This window comes from Bemisia tabaci, chromosome 10 (assembly GCF_918797505.1).
Source record: "Bemisia tabaci chromosome 10, PGI_BMITA_v3".
Classification (NCBI taxonomy): Eukaryota; Metazoa; Arthropoda; class Insecta; order Hemiptera; family Aleyrodidae; genus Bemisia; species Bemisia tabaci.
Genome location: NC_092802.1, coordinates 6381579 through 6399658, shown reverse-complemented (window position 1 = coordinate 6399658; position 18080 = coordinate 6381579). Strand labels below are relative to the sequence as shown.

The 18080-nt window shown below is 35.3% G+C and overlaps 1 protein-coding gene across 2 annotated transcripts in view; it reads left to right on the top strand.

Moving 5' to 3' along the window:
* The window catches only part of LOC109029854 (uncharacterized), a 31462-nt gene that overhangs the window by 2056 nt on the left and 11326 nt on the right, over positions 1 to 18080 (top strand). The window contains exons 2-6 of one of the 2 annotated variants that reach the window (XM_019040523.2): positions 1106 to 1312; positions 3049 to 3228; positions 4691 to 5132; positions 6434 to 6505; positions 10053 to 16750. In XM_019040523.2, the coding sequence (XP_018896068.1) occupies positions 1121 to 1312; positions 3049 to 3228; positions 4691 to 5132; positions 6434 to 6505; positions 10053 to 10327 (1161 nt within the window). In that variant the 5' untranslated portion in view covers positions 1106 to 1120 and the 3' untranslated portion in view covers positions 10328 to 16750. Of the gene's footprint in view, positions 1 to 1105; positions 1313 to 3048; positions 3229 to 4690; positions 5133 to 6433; positions 6506 to 10052; positions 16751 to 18080 lie in introns of those variants that run through there. The other variant, XM_019040524.2, reaches the window with a different exon arrangement.

Genomic DNA, 18080 nt, shown 5'->3' with positions numbered 1-18080 from the left:
CGTTTTAATTTTTTACATAAAAATGGTTGTGCTGGTTTTTCTGCAAATTTAGTGAATTTTCTACGTGGTACAAAGCAAATTCCTCAAAATTTTCTAAGGAATCCACACAAACATTCTTTCTTGAAAAATTAAATTGGTCAGTTAAATTTGGCAATAGCTGATGTTGCTTGGTTCCTTTCTGCTAAACAAGGTTCAATTACGGTTGTCGCAGAGTTAGGTCATGTTAGGCTAAAAGCAGTATCTTCGCCTCGTAGGTTTTCCTCTGATAACCGCTAGACCTCCATACGTTCCCATATCAAGACCTAATCTTAAGTTAGCCATCCTGCTACCACTTCCTGTATTTTTTTCATGATTAGCAGAAATACAGCGTTTCAAAAATGACTTGTTGCGAACTGCCTGTAAGATTTTTAGGAGATTTTTATGGTGTTGACACCTATACGAACGGTCCAAGCCGTCCTGTGAATGTTCTGAATTAAACATTCAGAAATCTTGAAAGAATTTTGAAGTCAATACCGACTTAGAAACGGTCCTCTCCAAAATTATCTGTCAATCTGCTAATTACCAAGCAAGGTGCCCACAGGTCTGGAACTGTCAAGGAATTTCATCAGGTTAAGGAAATCAGAAAAAGTCAGGAAATTTCATGAAAAGGACTACAACTTTGAAAAATCTTAAAACTTGATCTTTTAAATCTATTAATGTTCGGAGTTTTCTTTATCCTTATGAGAAAAGACTGAAATTTTCAGACTAATCCTTGTGATAGTTTCCTCATGTATAAATTGAATGTTGAGAGAATTACTGTACAGCGCAGGTGAGTTATGTTTTGTCATGAGTTAGACTATGAAATCATTGCCACAGGGCTGAAAAAGTCTGACCTATACTTATGTGCACTATGGGCAACCAAGTCATGAAAAATTTCATCAGTTACCAGGATAACCTGTTTCTGCTGAACCAAATGTTTTCAAATGTCTCCACTCTTATGTTAGCTTCTTTAACTTTTTTAGTTTCTTAAAGTGATGTCTCGGTTTTAACCGGTTCAGTTCTTGCAGTAATCTTCTCCATGTGCCGAATAGAACATGTTTGTAACCAACATTTTTTCTCTACACAGATCATAAATTCGAAAATGAGTTTACCAGAAACTGAACAGTTCTCCCTGCGGTGGAACAATTTTCATAGCAACTTATCCTCAGGTTTTCATGACTTATTAGAAGGAGAAGACCTCGTTGATGTCACCTTAGCTTGTGATGGTACCTTTGTTCAAGCTCATAAAATTGTCCTGTCTGTGTGCAGCCCATACTTCAAACAGTTATTCAAGGTACTTTCAAACCATTATTACTATGTATTCTCAGTGTATTACTATGTATTCTCATCATTAAGTGCAAGGAAGTAACATTGTCATTAATGAACTTACCTACCAAATTGTCACAATTTTTGTTCCTCTGAATATTTTATTGAATATAAAAACAACAGCTGACTGTAAATAAAGAGTTGAATTGGACTCAAGAGTAAAAATCTGTACAAGTGCACTAAGAAACTTAAAATATGAAATTAAACAAACATAACAGATCTTCCATATACGTAGTAGATAAGAACTGAATGAACCGCGTTTAGCAGAAAAGGAACCAAGCCACATCAGCTACTGCCAAATTTAATCGGGCAATTCAATTTTTTACAGGAGAATGTGGGTGCAGATCCCTCTGGAAATTTCAAGGAATTTTCTTCCTAACAAGCAGAAATCTCTCTAAAATTTGCACAAAAATCTGCACAACCGTTTCCATGCAAAAAATTAGATTGCCCGATTAAATCTTGCAATACCTGATATGGCTTGGTTCCTTTCTGCTTAACGCGGTCCAAATTTACCTAAAAAGAGAAAGTGTAAAAGAAAATGTATCTAAACTCTAGACGTATGTAAAATGTGTATTATTTTCATGGCAGAGACAAGTTATTTTAGAGATTTTCTGCTATCTTTCCTTGAATCCAAAAGTTAATTTTAAAAGTCAAACCCTCAGATTCATAAAGAGATTGCTGATGGCCCAAATGTTCAGCAACCAATACTAATGCAAGATCCACCTAAAGGAATTTTCTTTGCTAACTGATTGATCAAATATTCATCAGTCCAAAAGGTTGGTGACAAGTGTGGGTGGCGACTACAACCATGCTTTGCCAAGCCAGGGCAACTCATTGTAACAAATTAAGAAATGAAGTAAATAAATTAAACACAAGTGCATACTCGAGAAAGAAAAAGCAGCAGTTTTCAAAATGCATCACCAATAACTTGCTGTGAAAATACTCCAAAAATAAGCAGTGATTGGGGGGGGGGGAAAGTAACATCAGTATACAGCGAAGTGCAAATGCTGCATTGCCCAATCTATGCAGTCGCCAGATTGAACTTCCAAAAAGCAAACAGTTGCGCGCGCAACTTTGCTGCAGCACAGCAGAATGAGGATCAGTGTTAAACAGGACGAGGGGAGAGGAGGGGAGAGATCGTGCGCATTTGCAGAAATTTACGGGAAGTCAAATGAATAAATACAAACAATCTGTTTGAATGGAAAAAACTCAGAACGTTTAGTAGGTACTATAAGTAGCAGATTTTTCTATTATTCACAATTTCATCCGTTCGAATTTTTAAAAGTCAGGGAAAATGACGAAAATGTCGGGGAAAATTTGTTAAATCACCTTCATTTGCTTTCTAGAGTGGGTTTGAGGTTTCGAAAAATAAATTTTGCCTGAAAACTATTTTCAATTATGCCTTCTTAACCATCCGTCACATCTTCAATTGTCAGGGAATTCCACCAAAATGTGTCAGGGTAATCAGGGAAATGTCAAGGAATTTTATTTTCTAAATTCTGTGGCAACCCTAAGGTACATATCCCAGGTAATCCAGGAACCAGGATAAGCCTATAAAATCTAATTTGTAGCAAAAAAATCCAGTCAATACAAGCTCCTGTGTGTCATTTTTCACGATTTGAGGCGCATTGCAAAAATGAACAATTCCCAGCAATGTTTCCTGTGTTCTATTCCTCTCCTCACTAACTGCTAATTGATTTCCAGGTAAATCCATGCAAACATCCTATTGTCATTTTGAAGGATGTGGGTCATATTGAACTTGCATCTCTTCTCCAGTTCATGTATCGTGGGGAAGTTAATGTCAGGCAAGAAGACCTAACAGCATTCTTGAAGACAGCTGAACTTCTTCAGATTAAAGGACTCACCAGTGATGACTCAAAAGAGGTAAGTTCACCTATTTCTCTCACTTTCCAATTGGACAGCACTAAGCAGAAAATAACAAAAAGAATAGTGGTTTTTTTTTGGTTGAATGAATTCCAATTCAGTCTCATTTGATAGGGTTGCCACAGTCAGGGAAAATCGGGGAACGTCAGGGAAAATGACGGAAATGACGAAAATGTCAGGGAAAATTTGTTAAATCACATTCAATCGCTTTCCAATATGGGTTTTAGGTTTCGAACAACACATTTTGCCTGAAAACTATTTTCAATTATGCCTTCTTAAGCATCCGTCTTATCTTCAATTGTCAGGGAAATGTCAGGAAATGTCATTTTCTAAATTCTGTGGCAACCCTGATTTGAGAAAAATCGGTTGTTCAGGCTTCTATGGCTTGGAGGGCCTGCAATATTAATAATCTAGGCAGGCTTATAAAAATCAACCGCAGGTGTCTTGATGAGTTCCATTTATGTTGATCATATGGTCTGAGAGTTGTTATTAATTGTTGAATCAGACATTGTGACTTATTATTTCTGTTCATTATAAATGCCAGGGGTTCAGAAAGTGCTCGATTGGCCCATCGCGGAGCAAATGTCAAGGCACTTAGAAGAAAAGGAAAAAATGAAATGGTAGAAAGCATAAAGCAGCTAAGCACATAGCTTTTTGCGCTAGAAACTATGTAATGCGCTCTCTTATGCGAAGAAAGCAGTGAAGCACGCAAGTCTTATGTGGACAGCAATGTGAGGGCAATCTCAAAATTTGGGAAATCTGCCTCCAAAAATCTGAAGGCGAAGAACTTTCTGCACCCCCAATAAATACTACTTCTTACAATGAAACCCTTCTAAATGAATTTTGAAATCAATAGTTGCCTCAATTGGCAATTAGTGCTCCATAATGTCAAACGAATTTTGTTGTTAATTCATCTTTGATGACAGGTTGATTTAATTTTTTGAACATAAATCTGTATCTAGAGAAGTAGGCCATGACTTATCATGTTCGAAAATCGAACCGCACAAGGTGGCAGTTGGTTTTGTCCATGAAAATTATAAGTTATCTCAAATTTGAGCCTATTTTGAGCAATTTTAATAACCCTCTATTTGATCAAAATAAATATAAAAAAAATAGACATTGGTCGAAATTTGAGTATATTAAGCTGATAAGCAAAAATGCATTTTTTAGCTTTAACAGAAACCCAATTCATAAAAGAATTTTCATGCAAACCTTTTTTGAAAAGTCAGTAAATTTTTTGTCATAAACCTTTCAAAATTTAGCAGAAACTAGATAATTCTGTAGTTTTAGGCAACTTTGTTACTTTATAGTAGCAGCAACTGGGATTTAAAAGTCTAAAGCAATGAAGTTGTCAATCGTTTTTCTTGAGTATCAAATTGTGGCACAATAGAGCTGTGAGTAATATATAAGTTCAGTTGTATCATGCCTGATTCTGATGTTTCTCTCCTGATGTATTTTCCAGACTATTCAGTCAGCAGCATCAGGTGAATCACATGTATCAGACAGCGATTCACGAACCTGCAAGAACAATGCCAGCGATGAGTATGACCCAGAAGTCAATTCCACGCTTAATTTCTTGGAACAGTCACGTCAGCGCTTCGAGAAGTACTTAAACCCGTCTCACAATCAGCCGTATTTCAACACTGAAAAAGGTAGCATTATCTCTCAAATACTCTCCCGTAGCAAGCCCACGCCAGATTCGGACAGGAGGCAGAAAGTAGTGCAAAAGAACTGTCAGGCGAGCCCGGTGAGCGGAAACGATGCCTCTATCAGTACTCTCTCACCCACATCGACAAGCGTCAGACTGAAGGAGGAACCTATAGATTACGAAAATGATGTTATTGAGGACACAAGTAATGGTTTAGATTCTGCATTGGTCATTGATGATTCATATCAGGATAAATGTAAGTGTAACATTTTTCAAAAATTTCAGTGTTATAGGTACTGTAACTATTAATTCCTTCCATGATGATACTTTCTAACCTTCTGCAAATCCTTTAATTGCAAACATCTGAGTGCTGGCTGATACAATAGTAAAAAAGTATATTATCCCAATATCAGCACCTGCCAAGCAAAAGTAGTTCATAGAGAGCGGCCGGTTGACGTCCGGCCTTGAGGGGGGGAGGGAGCCTCTCTTGCTTGGTTTGGGGTTTGTATCCAAACCCGCGTATGAGGGCTATCGCTCCGGGGCTCTGGAGGGCCGCCATCTATTTTAGAACAAAAACAGGGTGTTTGTGGTGTATTTTTTGCCCGTGTATAAATTTATGCGAATCCATTATAGTGTAAAATACCTTAATACTGTCAAGTAGTTGGTATAAATAAAGAATTTCATTCATTATTTGCATAATTGATGCATAGGAAAAACTTAACACCCTGGTTATTGATGTAATACCAATTTTTCAAAGATCATCATGTCATAGACAAATACAGCAGACAACTCTCAAGAAGAAAGGTAGAGTTTTTTAGTTACCTCGAAAACTCAAAAAGTCAATGAATTTGGTGCTGGTCAGGGATTGGCTGTTGCATTCCCTTGATGTGTAAGAGAAAAAGAGAAATATTATTACAATAGCTCTCTCTCTCTCTTGCACATTGAATCTATAAGTAAAGTCAGTTATGGTATGTAGTTCCTGTTATAATTTTTCAATGAATTCTCATAGATTTGATTTTATATTACGCAGTATTAACGCTGCTACATGTCATGGATCAGTTTCCTGCATCAACTTGTACAATACAATAATTATTGCTTCTTCACATGCACTTTACAGATCGTTTAGTAGGGGAATGTATTGGCCGATCTTGTCCCTAGATCTCTTAGAATCACCTCAAGGTATTGATCAAAGCTCCCCACGTATGGTTTTTGGTACTAAATACGTCTCCTGCGGAGATGGTTTTATTGACAGAGCTATTTTGCAGCATTTTTTAATCATGCTGCTGTAAAAACAATTTTTGTCGCCTATCTTAGCCCTACTCATGAAGTATTTTCAGACATAACGAAGAAGTAGCAGTAGTATTGCCAGAAAATCTGTAACAGTAGTTTACAGCTGTTATTATTCACTTTTTTTGTGAAATTTCTTGACCTTGCGGGGACTTGAAGCCAAAAAATGTTGTTAGGCAATGATGAGTGTGTGTACATCAATGAAATTTTTAGAGTGAAACATTCCTCTTGTGTCTAATTTTTACTACTTTCCCCCTTTTTTCATTGCAGCTAATTGCATGGAAATCGAAGCATCAGGAAGTCTGTCAGATTTAGAAGCTCGGGGAAAAACAACGGCTCAAGGTAGGATTAACCAACCAATAATTCTTTTGTTTGTTTAAAATCCATAAACAGATTAGAGTCACTCGCTGCTCATGTGGATTCTTTTGTGTCTTGCCTGAATTCTGCGCTTTTGCATGCTTGCCTGCCTTGCTTTTTAATGTTTTCATCTTTTCATGTCTCTTTCTTGTTAGGTATTTCCTTCTGCAGTCATTTTGTATTTGTTAATCTAAAATTGGATTTCCTTTCCTGAAAATTCATAGTGGTTCATTCCAGAAAAACTGGAAGCAATGAATAAGTCTGATAATATATCTTAGAAGCAAAGTTCTGGGTTGTTTTTTTATTTATTTATTTATTTATTTATTTAACTGGAATATAATATCAAATTCCTGTGGTTCTATGAGTATTTTTAAATGTGACCTTTTTTAAACTGCTGTAAAAAGTTATAGGTTAAATCAAATTTTATTGGCGGTAGACAAGAAATTAAATTGAATAAAAAAAAAATCTGCATTACAGCTTTCCCCAGCAATACTGAGATTGTGGTTCAAAGCCATTTCTTCTCTTTTTTTTAGTTGCTGATAGTTATTTGTGAAATCGAGTTTTGTTACACTTTACTGTCATATTTATTTTTGAGGATAGTTTATCGAAACTTCCCAGTTTGTGAGTTTAAATCTCCTCATTGGTCGCATACATTTTCATTTATTTTTACTTTATATATTCGTGCTCTAATATGTGTTTAAGATGTGAATCTGGAATCCTCATTAAGTTTCAGCTTGAAAACATTTTCTCTGCGCCTTCAAAATATTTGTCTTTGGGGTGAATTTTTTCAACAAACTCAGTTCTAATGTAGTTTTTGTAGTTGAACTTTCTATTATCATTTACATTCTCAAGAATTCAAGTTTTTGTGATGTTCTTTCATCCTCTGTAAAAAATGTTGTTGTATTTTTGCTCTTGTAATGAATAATTCATTACTCCATTGCAGATGATGTACCTTTTATCATGAATTAAGGGCATTGTTTTTTCCCTTTTCGTCAGTTTGTTATTTTACACTTAGCCCATTGACTTACAATTTAATTTGACCGTGCCCCACGTATAATTAATATTCAAATGTGTAAAAACCAGTATTGCTGAACGCGTACAAATATTCCTAAACTCATTTCCTGAGCTAGAAAATCTGTATTCTAAGCATTTTTATCAGGGAGATAATTAGTTATGATCATTTTATACTTTGATTAATTAATGTCAAAATCACAAATCAAGAAAATTGTGAGGTTATTATATTTATAACTGTACAGTACATAATCAAAAATACAACAACAGAGTAATGAATTGCCGCACAGAATAAATTTTAAGTTGGTCACACCACTCAAAGCAACATTGGCAAGAATGCAGTCTATTGTAGAATCCTGGATGTATCTGAAAAATTGATTGCAAAGTGGACCAACAGCCCTAAGCCGCTGGTTCAGATCTGACCGAGCGCAGTGCGGACAGCTCAAATCTTTCACTTAAGTCAGTGGGTTGGTAATTTATTATTAGAACGTAGAATCATAAATTATTTTTAAGAATGCTGTATTTTAAGTACTTTGGATGCATGGTTGTGCAACGCATCTACAAGACAATGCTCAGGAAACTCATCAGCATTATTTCCACACAAGTTTTTTTTTTTTTGAAGGGAAGTTAAAACTCACAAAGGCCTAGCTTTGGCAACAAGAGCCCACAATGACAAATCGAAATTCAGATAGGAATGAGAGAAAAAAAGTCCTAGCAACTTCATAATTCTTCAATTTTTTTATGATGCAAAGATGTTGCAGTGAAGCTGAAATCACAGTATTTAGCCTCTGGCTTTTCTGATCATAATGAATTTTTATGTATAAAACTTAGAAAACAAGTTTCTTAACCTTTAATAATGCAAAGTTCTTATTATACTTTATTTTCCAATCGGAATACTAATCTACGCTACCGGCGAAGATTAATCTGCGAAGATAAAAAACTCTCCCCCATAAAAAAATTTAAAAAAGGTGACCATCGTGAAAAGGTACATTCATGATTACATTTTTATAAATTTTAGCTGATGCTTTAAGTTCTTCCAGTGAGACTGATTTTTACACTAATCTCCAGTTAATTATTTTATCTGTTGACTGACATGCGTTATTGCAGAACAGTTATCAGAGTTTGTCATACATGACAGGAAACTTTTTATAGAATGGCCCTCTAAAGGAAAATTCCAAAAGAAGCCTCTCTACAAAAAGACAAGATGATCAGTTTATTTCCATTTGTGTGTCTTTGCTTCTCATCGTTGTTATTTGTTTATGAATTTGTCGTTTTTTTGTTTGCTTCTTTTTGTCAGTTGTTTGGTTTTGTTTTGTTCTAACTAGCCGTTGTCTTTTGTTTTTGGAAATTGCATTTATCAATGTTTTTTTTCTTTTTTTTCTTATACTACCTTATCCTTTTTGCTGTAGTATTTTCATAGATTAGTTGTTTTGTATTTTTTCTTTTTAAATTTTATGAATTCTGAATGATATGTAGGAAAATGTAGCGAGTTTAATTAAGCTTTCAGTTGTGAGTTTTGCTCATCAATACTTCCTAAGTTCTACTTGTCATTGTCCTCTTTTATTGTTTTACTCTCAGATTTAGTTTCTGAAAATGAAGGAATGGAAAAAATGTATAAGTTGAAGAAAGTCAAGTTCATATCTCAAACTTGGATCCACAAATAGGACTCAAACATTGTGACCGTTTTACAGTTTTTACTGAAGTAGTCATTGAAGTGAAGCCTTCGTCAATTCAGTATATTGTTTTTTAAGTACATTTATCGCATCTGTACCTTAAGCTTTACTCTGAAAAATGTGTGAGTTCAAGCTCAGTTCTATTGCTGCTCTGGATATCATTTTCTGAGATCTCTTGAGTTTGTTCCAAGCGACAGTGGCCTATTTAGTTAATTTTGAAAGTATTGAGTTTTGTAGACGAATCCTCTTTACTTAAAGAATTTCAACCGTACTTTGAATACTGTCATGATGTTGTTACTGCTGTAGATCATCAGTAGTAGTGTGAATTTCTTCATTCCGTTTAACAGTAAATTTTTAGACAGTGCTCAACTATGCTCAAGAGCACTTGAATCTAAGAGATCCAATGATGTTCTTAGTCGAAATGTTTGTGTTGAAATCCTTCCTAGTGTCCTGAAAGAAGGAAATTTTTGGAAAGTAAGGCTAAGTCAATAAAAAAAACAAAGACTTCCGATTTGAGATGATGAGGTACCACTAGACACCCCGTCAAATTATAGAATAGCTGATTAGTAATGCTTCATTCTGGATCAAGGAATCTCTAAAAGTCTGTTGGGTTATTGTTAGAAGCTCAATTGGCCCTTAAACTCACCTCTTTAATGTATCACAACTTTGTAATGTAACATGCTCACGAGTCCGTTTTGCATTTTTTATTCGAGTGCTGGTTTCTTTGCGATGTGCTGCATTTGCCGTTTGCGGATTTGTGTTTTTGGTGTGCCGTTTGTCGTAGTTTGGGTTGCAAAATAAACTCAGCGTTCTATTCCACGTGTTTCATGCAGCTTGCCTGCTTTCAGGACTGAAGTTCTCATGTCGGTTCTGTCATAAGAAATTCTCGCGGCGGGATAGCCTTGGCATCCACGTTGCAAACATACATGGCAAATTGCGTGGTCCGTTCCCGTGCAAGATCTGTGGAAAGCTGGCCAAGAATAAGCGGAGTCTCAACACTCACATGTACGATTATCACAGGCAGACAAGCGGTGGAAAGCGGCTGAAATACCAACGTAACAACTGTGTCGAGAATGCAGAGAACAATCAGCAAGTTTCGTTGATCATTCGAGACGGAGAATGAGCACTCGGCTAAACGTCAGCTTTAATTCTGCTTCTTATACTTTTTTGTGGCCTCTGCGAAGGCAAGTTTTTAAGCTTGCCGGTACAATGATTTCTGAATATTGCGTGCCATCTGAATTCATGCTCACTGTACATCTTTTCTATTTACCGTTTTCTAGTGTGGGGGGGGTTAGAATGGCATTTCATAATGCAAGGCACAAAAATCTTCCATATCCTCAAGTTGGTATACTCACATCATCTGTAAATTTTTAAGTTGGGTATCTTGAGGTGTATGTCAGCATTGTATTTTCCTGGCACATTGTGAAGCAACGTAACGGAATGATGGCCCTCTCATGGTGATTCCGCGCGGATGACCTCAAACCAGCTTGATGCAGTGGCCTTGCTGAGTCACTTTTTTATGGAAGCTTTTTGGTCTGGCAGCATTTTGAGTTTTGTTTTCATGCCCTTTGAGAAAGATCAAAAGAAAAGAGTCTTTTTGGGGCATTTACCGAAGGACGTACTTTTCTTTGTCTTTTGGAGGAACCCCTCTCATCAGTCAAGGTACAGTTTTTAAAAATGTTTATCCAGAGTGCTGTTTTTCCAATGCTTAAGCCAAAACATTTTTTTTCTCTTTCAAAGAACAGCTTGGATTTTGTATCAGGAGTAAGCAAGGAAACTTAAGTATCAAGTGCGATTTTTTAGCGACTGGATTGCCATATTCACCCTAAAATTTCATTTCCTTCTTTCTTAATTCGATTGCAAAAGTGATGACTGACTTGATGGCTTCTATTTTTCTCATGAAATCACTTTAATGATTCTCAAGCCTGGGAGGACATGCATAAAGAAAGATCAGATCCTGCTAATATTGATTCTTTAAATGTGATCCCTGCATCTAGGTTTACACTTAAAAATATTGATAGCTAAACTTGGAAATGACGTAGCTCAATTTGCAATGTCGTAGGATCTCTTTCTTATTTTATTTTTTAGTTGGAATACTAACCAGGGAAATTTCTTGAAAATACCTGCGACTTATTTGCTTAGTTCAGAGAATATCAAACCATGATGTTTGCTTTTTTTCTTTCTAATAAATAAAGTAAGTTCAGAAATTTTGAAACACTTATTTGCGCTTCGTAATTTTCTAGATTAGCGATCGATTTGATGTCTTTTATAATTAACTGATTAGGTCTCTGTTCAAAACAGAATTTCAGTTTTGGATTTTCCATCTGATGCAGCGAGATATGAAAAATTTTACTTTTAAGGGGCAGTGTGACTTTACTCCCTTCGTTGGAGAACAACTTATCACTGAATCGCACAAATGATTTCTATTCTTTTTGCTTTGCTCCTCTCGTCCCCCTAAATATTTGTAATACTATTCTCGGAGTATGCTTGTAATCTCCTTAGAGTCTTTAGTTACTCTCAGTGACTAATTCGGAAAATTTATTTTAGCAGAGTTTCGGTATTTCTTAATAGGTTATCCAAATTGATTTGTATATAGTTAGGAACCTCTTCCTAAGTGTTAGTGCGTTTTATGTGCAATATACTGTTCGTCATTAGAAATCTCTCTTTGATGTTTGGCGAGTGTTTTTTATTGAAATGAAGGTCTGTTGGAAGTCCTCCCCTGTGAAACAGTTGTTTCGTAATGAATGGTAATTTGTTTTTTTACTTACCTTCGATTTTTCCGCAGGCTGCTCCTTAAATTCGTCCTCTCTTATGAATTGACGCCGTAATTCAGTTATTTGCCTTGAAAACATTTTTAGCATTTTCATGAATCAACTATTCATTTCAATAATTTTTAAACAGGATTTTTGTAGGACAACTCTTCGCTTGACTGTTGAACCTAGAGGACAAAAGGGAATTAATCCAGTACCCATCTTTTTTCTTTTTAGTCAATAATTCCGAAAGCACGCTTCTCCTTTGTAACTCTGAATAGGTTGTACAACTGGAAAAAGCTTGTGATTGGGATTAAATGGTAATTGTAGTAAAGTAGAATTGATCTTGCACTCGTTTTTGGTTACAAATAAAATAGGTGCTTCTAAGATCCTTGCAGAATGGCTGGGTTAATGGTTTAACCACAGGCCCGTTTGCAAAGAGGTGGCCTGTTTTCTAAATTATTGATCTATTTGAACTTTTTGCTTCTAAATTAAATGTTTTGCAGCTGTTCTGAAAGTTCCTGGTAATTTATCAAACATTTTTCAATTGTTCGTTCCACAAAATTCTTAACTTGCTTCAATCGTGGCTCTTCTTTGCCCAAATTCTTCTCTCCTCTGCTCTTTTCGTTGATTTTTAGGTTGTTGTGTTCTCTTGATTCTTAACTGGTCTCCGCTGCTGTCATAAAAATTTAGGCCCTCGTATTAATTTATTTTTTTACTCGTTTATTTATTATTTATTCATTTATTTGTTTGTTTATTTCTAATTGTCCATCTCTCTTAAATAACTACATCACTAAAAGTGTCACCTTTCGGAAGTTTTTGTACAAAATTTCAAGTCATAACTGTGAAACGAGAACGCTTTTTCTCTCTTCTCTTCTCATGGTTTGCGTTATTTCGTGTGTGTTCAGGTTTTCTACTAGTCACTTTTCTCAGTCATTCTTGAAAATAAGTACTTACTCTCGTTTATTGTTTATTTTGCATTTGGTAAGGGCTAAAAAGCACTTTATGAGAGTTACCTGCCAAAATTTTTCATTTTTGCTTACAATTAGTAAGAGATAACTTTGATGGTAACAAGATTTAAGATGATTACTTTCTTTCGCCAACACCACCAAGCATCATTGTTATTACGTCACAGATTTTTATGTGAGTTCACCAATTCTGGTTCCTTCAACACTTTTTTTATCATCTCCGATCATAGGCTCAGCTTCGAAGTGAAAATTATTGCATATAGGCATCAAAATTTCATTACAACGATAAAGTATCTCTCTTGAAGTTAGGCCTTTTCACAAATACAAGATCTCATCATGAACTTTTCACTGTGGCGCGTCGCGTTTGTTTCTAGTCTTTAAGTCGAGTTTTTTGGTTGCCTTTCACCCGCTATTATTTATTGACACTTTTATGACACTTCATGATTCATAGATTGATCTCAGGACCTCAAGTTTGCTCATAAAACCGGTGATTTTGTATTTTTGAAAGCAGACTCCAGTTGTGACAATTTTGAAAGTTTATTTTCGTAACTTTTACCGCATAATCTAGCAAAAAAGAAAAACATTTCTTAACTGAAGGTAACTGTTTGAGAGATTTAGGTCAAAAAAGTGGCCCATTGTTTTAAGGATCAAGCTAGTATCAAGTAAATTTCGTTTAAACTTCATCTGCAGATTACCTCTCAAATTTTTATCTATTCACGTCAAACTTCGAGAACATCATGGCCTACTGGGCAGTTTGAATAATGCGCCTTTGATAATGCATACAGTTTTACAGGTGGACTATTTTTGGTGGATTTTCCTTTAAACAGGCAGCTCCCTGTTTTTCTCCATGATTAATTTATCGTTTAGGGCGTATCCAAAGGAGAAAAGCTGTACATACTTTCTTTCTAATTTAATTTAGTTTAGTTAATTTATTATTTTGTTTTTAATTTTATCCGCTGGAATTGTATTAACCTCTCATGTTTCGTGTGTTTCTGTTGTGTTGTGTAGGCTAAAACATCTTTAAATCGATTGTTATGTTCATTATTCGGGTCAATTCATCCACCGGTTAGAGAATAGATTATACCAATGACTAAAATGTCAACAACTTTAAATTATATTTTATGGCAGTATCATCTAGGCATTCGCCGTTGATTATTTTATGAGTTTTGTAAGCTCTCTTGTTTCAGCGTTGGATGTGTCAGTTTCAGTGATGAGCTCTTTCAGCCTATTGTTTTTATTTGTAAATATATACAGTTGCTATGTTAAAATTTAATTTTTGCAGAAGAAATTCTATGAAATAGGTGCGTAAATTTAGGCACTTGTCGCATTAATATTTTTTGTATTTTTTCTTTAGTATACTATTGTACCTATTTTCCTCTTAAACTCTTGTTTATTTAAATTCGAAGTAATGCTCTCAATAGCTTGATAGTATTCTGTTTGTAAGAATTAGTGGCCAACCGATTTGTTCGATGTGCGTTGGTGGCATTGTCACAATGCAAAATAAAAAGTACTCCCACTAACTCCGACCCTAATGGATAAACAGTTCCAACACAAATTAAAATTAACCTGTGAACTGATAAAGTATTCACGCTTGACACTGCTACCTAGCGTGCAAGATTGCCAGGTCGCACGATGAAAAGGAAGCATTTTATATGGGTTTAAATGGGAACAATTGGCGATTTTTCAGTGTAACCCGGAGCACGCTTTCGGCTCCGAACGCATCCCACATTTGGGATCCCGAAAACAGAATATAACACGCTAGCATTGTTGCCCAGATCGTGTTGAAAAAGTAGAACGGGTCCCCCATTTAAGACTTTGTAAAATACCTACTTTTCATCGTACAGCCTGGCAACCTTGTACGCTAGGCAGCAGGATCGAGCGTGGATACTACACTGAGGATTTAATGTCTTGAAAACTTTCCGTTCTCTACCAGGATACACCATTCCAAGGGTATCATCGATAACATCCAATTCTTCCCACTATTTATTTGTCATATTTTCAAGCATTTAACATGGGGATTTTAGCTTTTGTTGTATATTTTTAAGTAAATATCATCTGAATGGATCAGCTTCACATCAGAAAAGAATCATGGTCTATAGTTTAAAGTTCTAAATCAGAAAAAAAGAAGAATAATATCTGTCTGAACATCAAGTTTCTACATCCGGAATTGGAGAAGATATTCTGCCCTTTGAATACCATACCATGATTGATCAACTTATCCACCTTGTTACCTTGCATTATTTAGATGGTTTTAAGAAAAATCGGCTTTACTGAACCATACCTTGCTTTATTTCCTCTCATGTGTTGTTTTTTCAACAAAAAACTAGGCAATTTGCCCTTTTCAATTTCATGAGTACATCCCCTGTAATGTAGGGAAAATCATAGGAAGTTTTGAGTCATCCTGTTTCTTAGTCATTGGTTTAAAAAATACATCGCAGGAAATTAGGTGATGTGAAATGTAGTCTGGCTCATTCTACTAAAAGATAATGAACTGAAACTGCAATGGAAGAACCATGGTATGCTTTGAAATGATGAATAACATCGTCCGCCATGTTTTCAAAGTGTCTTCTCAGTTAATATTGGATGCAGAAACTTTGAGTTTAAATTCGTCTTTGTAAAGATACTTCTCTGTTTTTAACATTTGTAACATGATTCTGGTGTCAATGCTAATTACCCATAAAATGAACAGATGAACTTACTTTGTAATGTTTTGAAAACTTGACCTCTCTTTTGTCAGATAGCTCCGGTGGTAAGATGTTATCAACAACATCTGATCCTTGTTTTTTATTTTTTCATGTATTTTACGATGTTGATTAGGAACGTTAGCCTTCGTGTACTTTTTAAAAATAATAGGTATAATCAAAATCTTTGAGTATTTTGTGGGAAAGTTCAGATTCTTTGCTGCATAGGTGGCAATTTTCCTTGCTTAACTTAGTATCAGAAATCGTCAATTTTTATAGGAATACTGCTTGGAAAATAGTAAGGTGTCATCTAGTAATGGATCAACGCGCTAGCATGGCTTCAGCGCAGGAAATCTGCTCGTAAGGCACTCAGTGGCGCATTGTTTGCTCTAGGTTGCATGAAGATACATTTTTGTAAAAATCATCGGTAGTTTTTTCTCACTCGATTTCTGTAAGATATTGGTACATGCCTTACTTTTGTTATGATACTGAAAAGCTCTTAAAAATAATTAATTTGCCCCCAAGTTCTCCTGTTGGCACTGTACAGGGTGTTTCAGAAAAAAATATCCATCCTAAATATCTTCTGAACGAATTCCAAGATCGAAAAAGTGTTGAATATTTTTGATACGGGCATTCCCCTCAAAATTAAACATTTGTTTCGGCGTTTTTGGATCTGCGAATTCGTTCAAAAATATTTAAGATAGATACTCTCTTTTGAAACACCCTGTATGTACTTAAACAATTTTCATGTTTCTCTTCTGAAGAGAAAATCCTGAAAAGAAAATTCCCGGAGATTCTATTTTATCTGTAGACTTGGATTTTTTCCTCTCCTATCTTTTGCAAGTATAATATTTCTCAAGTATATTTTCTGTCAATATCATGACCCTTTTTTTAATTATAATTTTATCTCAGCTTGGTCCCTATTATTTTGTATTTTATCAGGACCATTTAGTTCTGATGGTTTACCGTCTGTCCTCCCTATCTATTATGGATACATCTCATATTGTGCATCACTTATTTTCCTAATTTTAATTCTCTTGGCGTAATTTTGTTTCTCCTCATTGTATCGGTTTTACACCTGTATCTATTTTATATTTTCTAACATTTAATATACATAAAATAACTCAACATGAAAATTCTAAAAGTTCGGGTGTTTTCATCTTTTTTCTACTCTTTTGGGTCAACTTTGTTCGATCAATCGTGAAGCTGAGCTGAGAAAACATCACTCGATGTTTTTTCATCAAAGGAAGGGCACAGTTTGTAGAGCGTTACTGGTACGCTTAAAATTCATGAAATGCAATGTCTTAAGCATTGCTTTGATTGTTAACATTTGATATTCAGTCACAGATCACATTTTACATCACTTTGGCCAAAAACTGACTAAAAATGAATGGTGCACCATGTCTAAAGTTTTTTCAAAATTTTATGTAGAAACAACACTCTTTGTGCAAAGTTTGAAAATCAATTCTCAGCTTAAATTCTTAGCTCCAGAATATCCATTCTTAGCCTTCAGTTAGGTTTAATTTAATATGTATAGTCCAAATCTCTTCAAAGTGGAGTATCAGTAACCAAATTCCAAAATAGGTAATAGGTACACCATGTATATCAAACTTTGCTCCTGTAGTCAATATTATTGAACTCATGCTGCATTTTTGGATCTTCTCATCGTTGTACTAAGTGAATTTCACGGAGTTTAATAGTTAGAAATTTAATAATTCCATTCTTTATCCCATTATAATGGTCGATTTTGTCCCTCCCCTTATCACTTTGGAAACAACTAATAATTGGACTGCATTTTGCAATTTGGAACTATAAATTGTGGCTCTTCTAGAAAAACACTTATGCGCATAGGGAAACTAATGGCACATACGTTGTTCTTAAACCGGGCTAGAATCTATAGGTCCAAATTGCAAAATGTAGTCCAATTAACCTATGTGTTGAATTTTGAACTTTGTCACATGCCTCTTTTTCTGCTTAAAATTTTGGAATGGACACGTGTGTACTAAGATCTGGTCTCCTACACCTCAAATGTTGCCTCCAAAAATTTTCCAAGAGAAACAGTCGACTAAGAAGAGTATCTTAGTCAGATGCATGGTGTGTAAGACCTGAAAAATCTAGAATTCACCTGGGTGTATCAAGAAATGAAAAATTTCTCGGGAATTTACAATGAATTCGGTGAAATCGGAGTTGAAAACCGAGAATTTTTTCTGCTATTTCTGCTCCTGGACAATTCCGTTTATAAATTTGGCTATCGGTGTATTCAAGAGTCAGGAGAAGATTCACGTACCCAAACTTGAAACTTGTCCTACACAAAACTTACACCTCGTTGCAGTTTGCACTGGAATTCTCAAAAATGTTTGGTATCTGCCCTTTTTTTGAAATTGATCAACGACTTCTGGGGCTATACGCGGGCTCTCGAAACACTAATAACATGGACAATAACATATTCTCATATTATATTTGTGTGTGCTCATAAT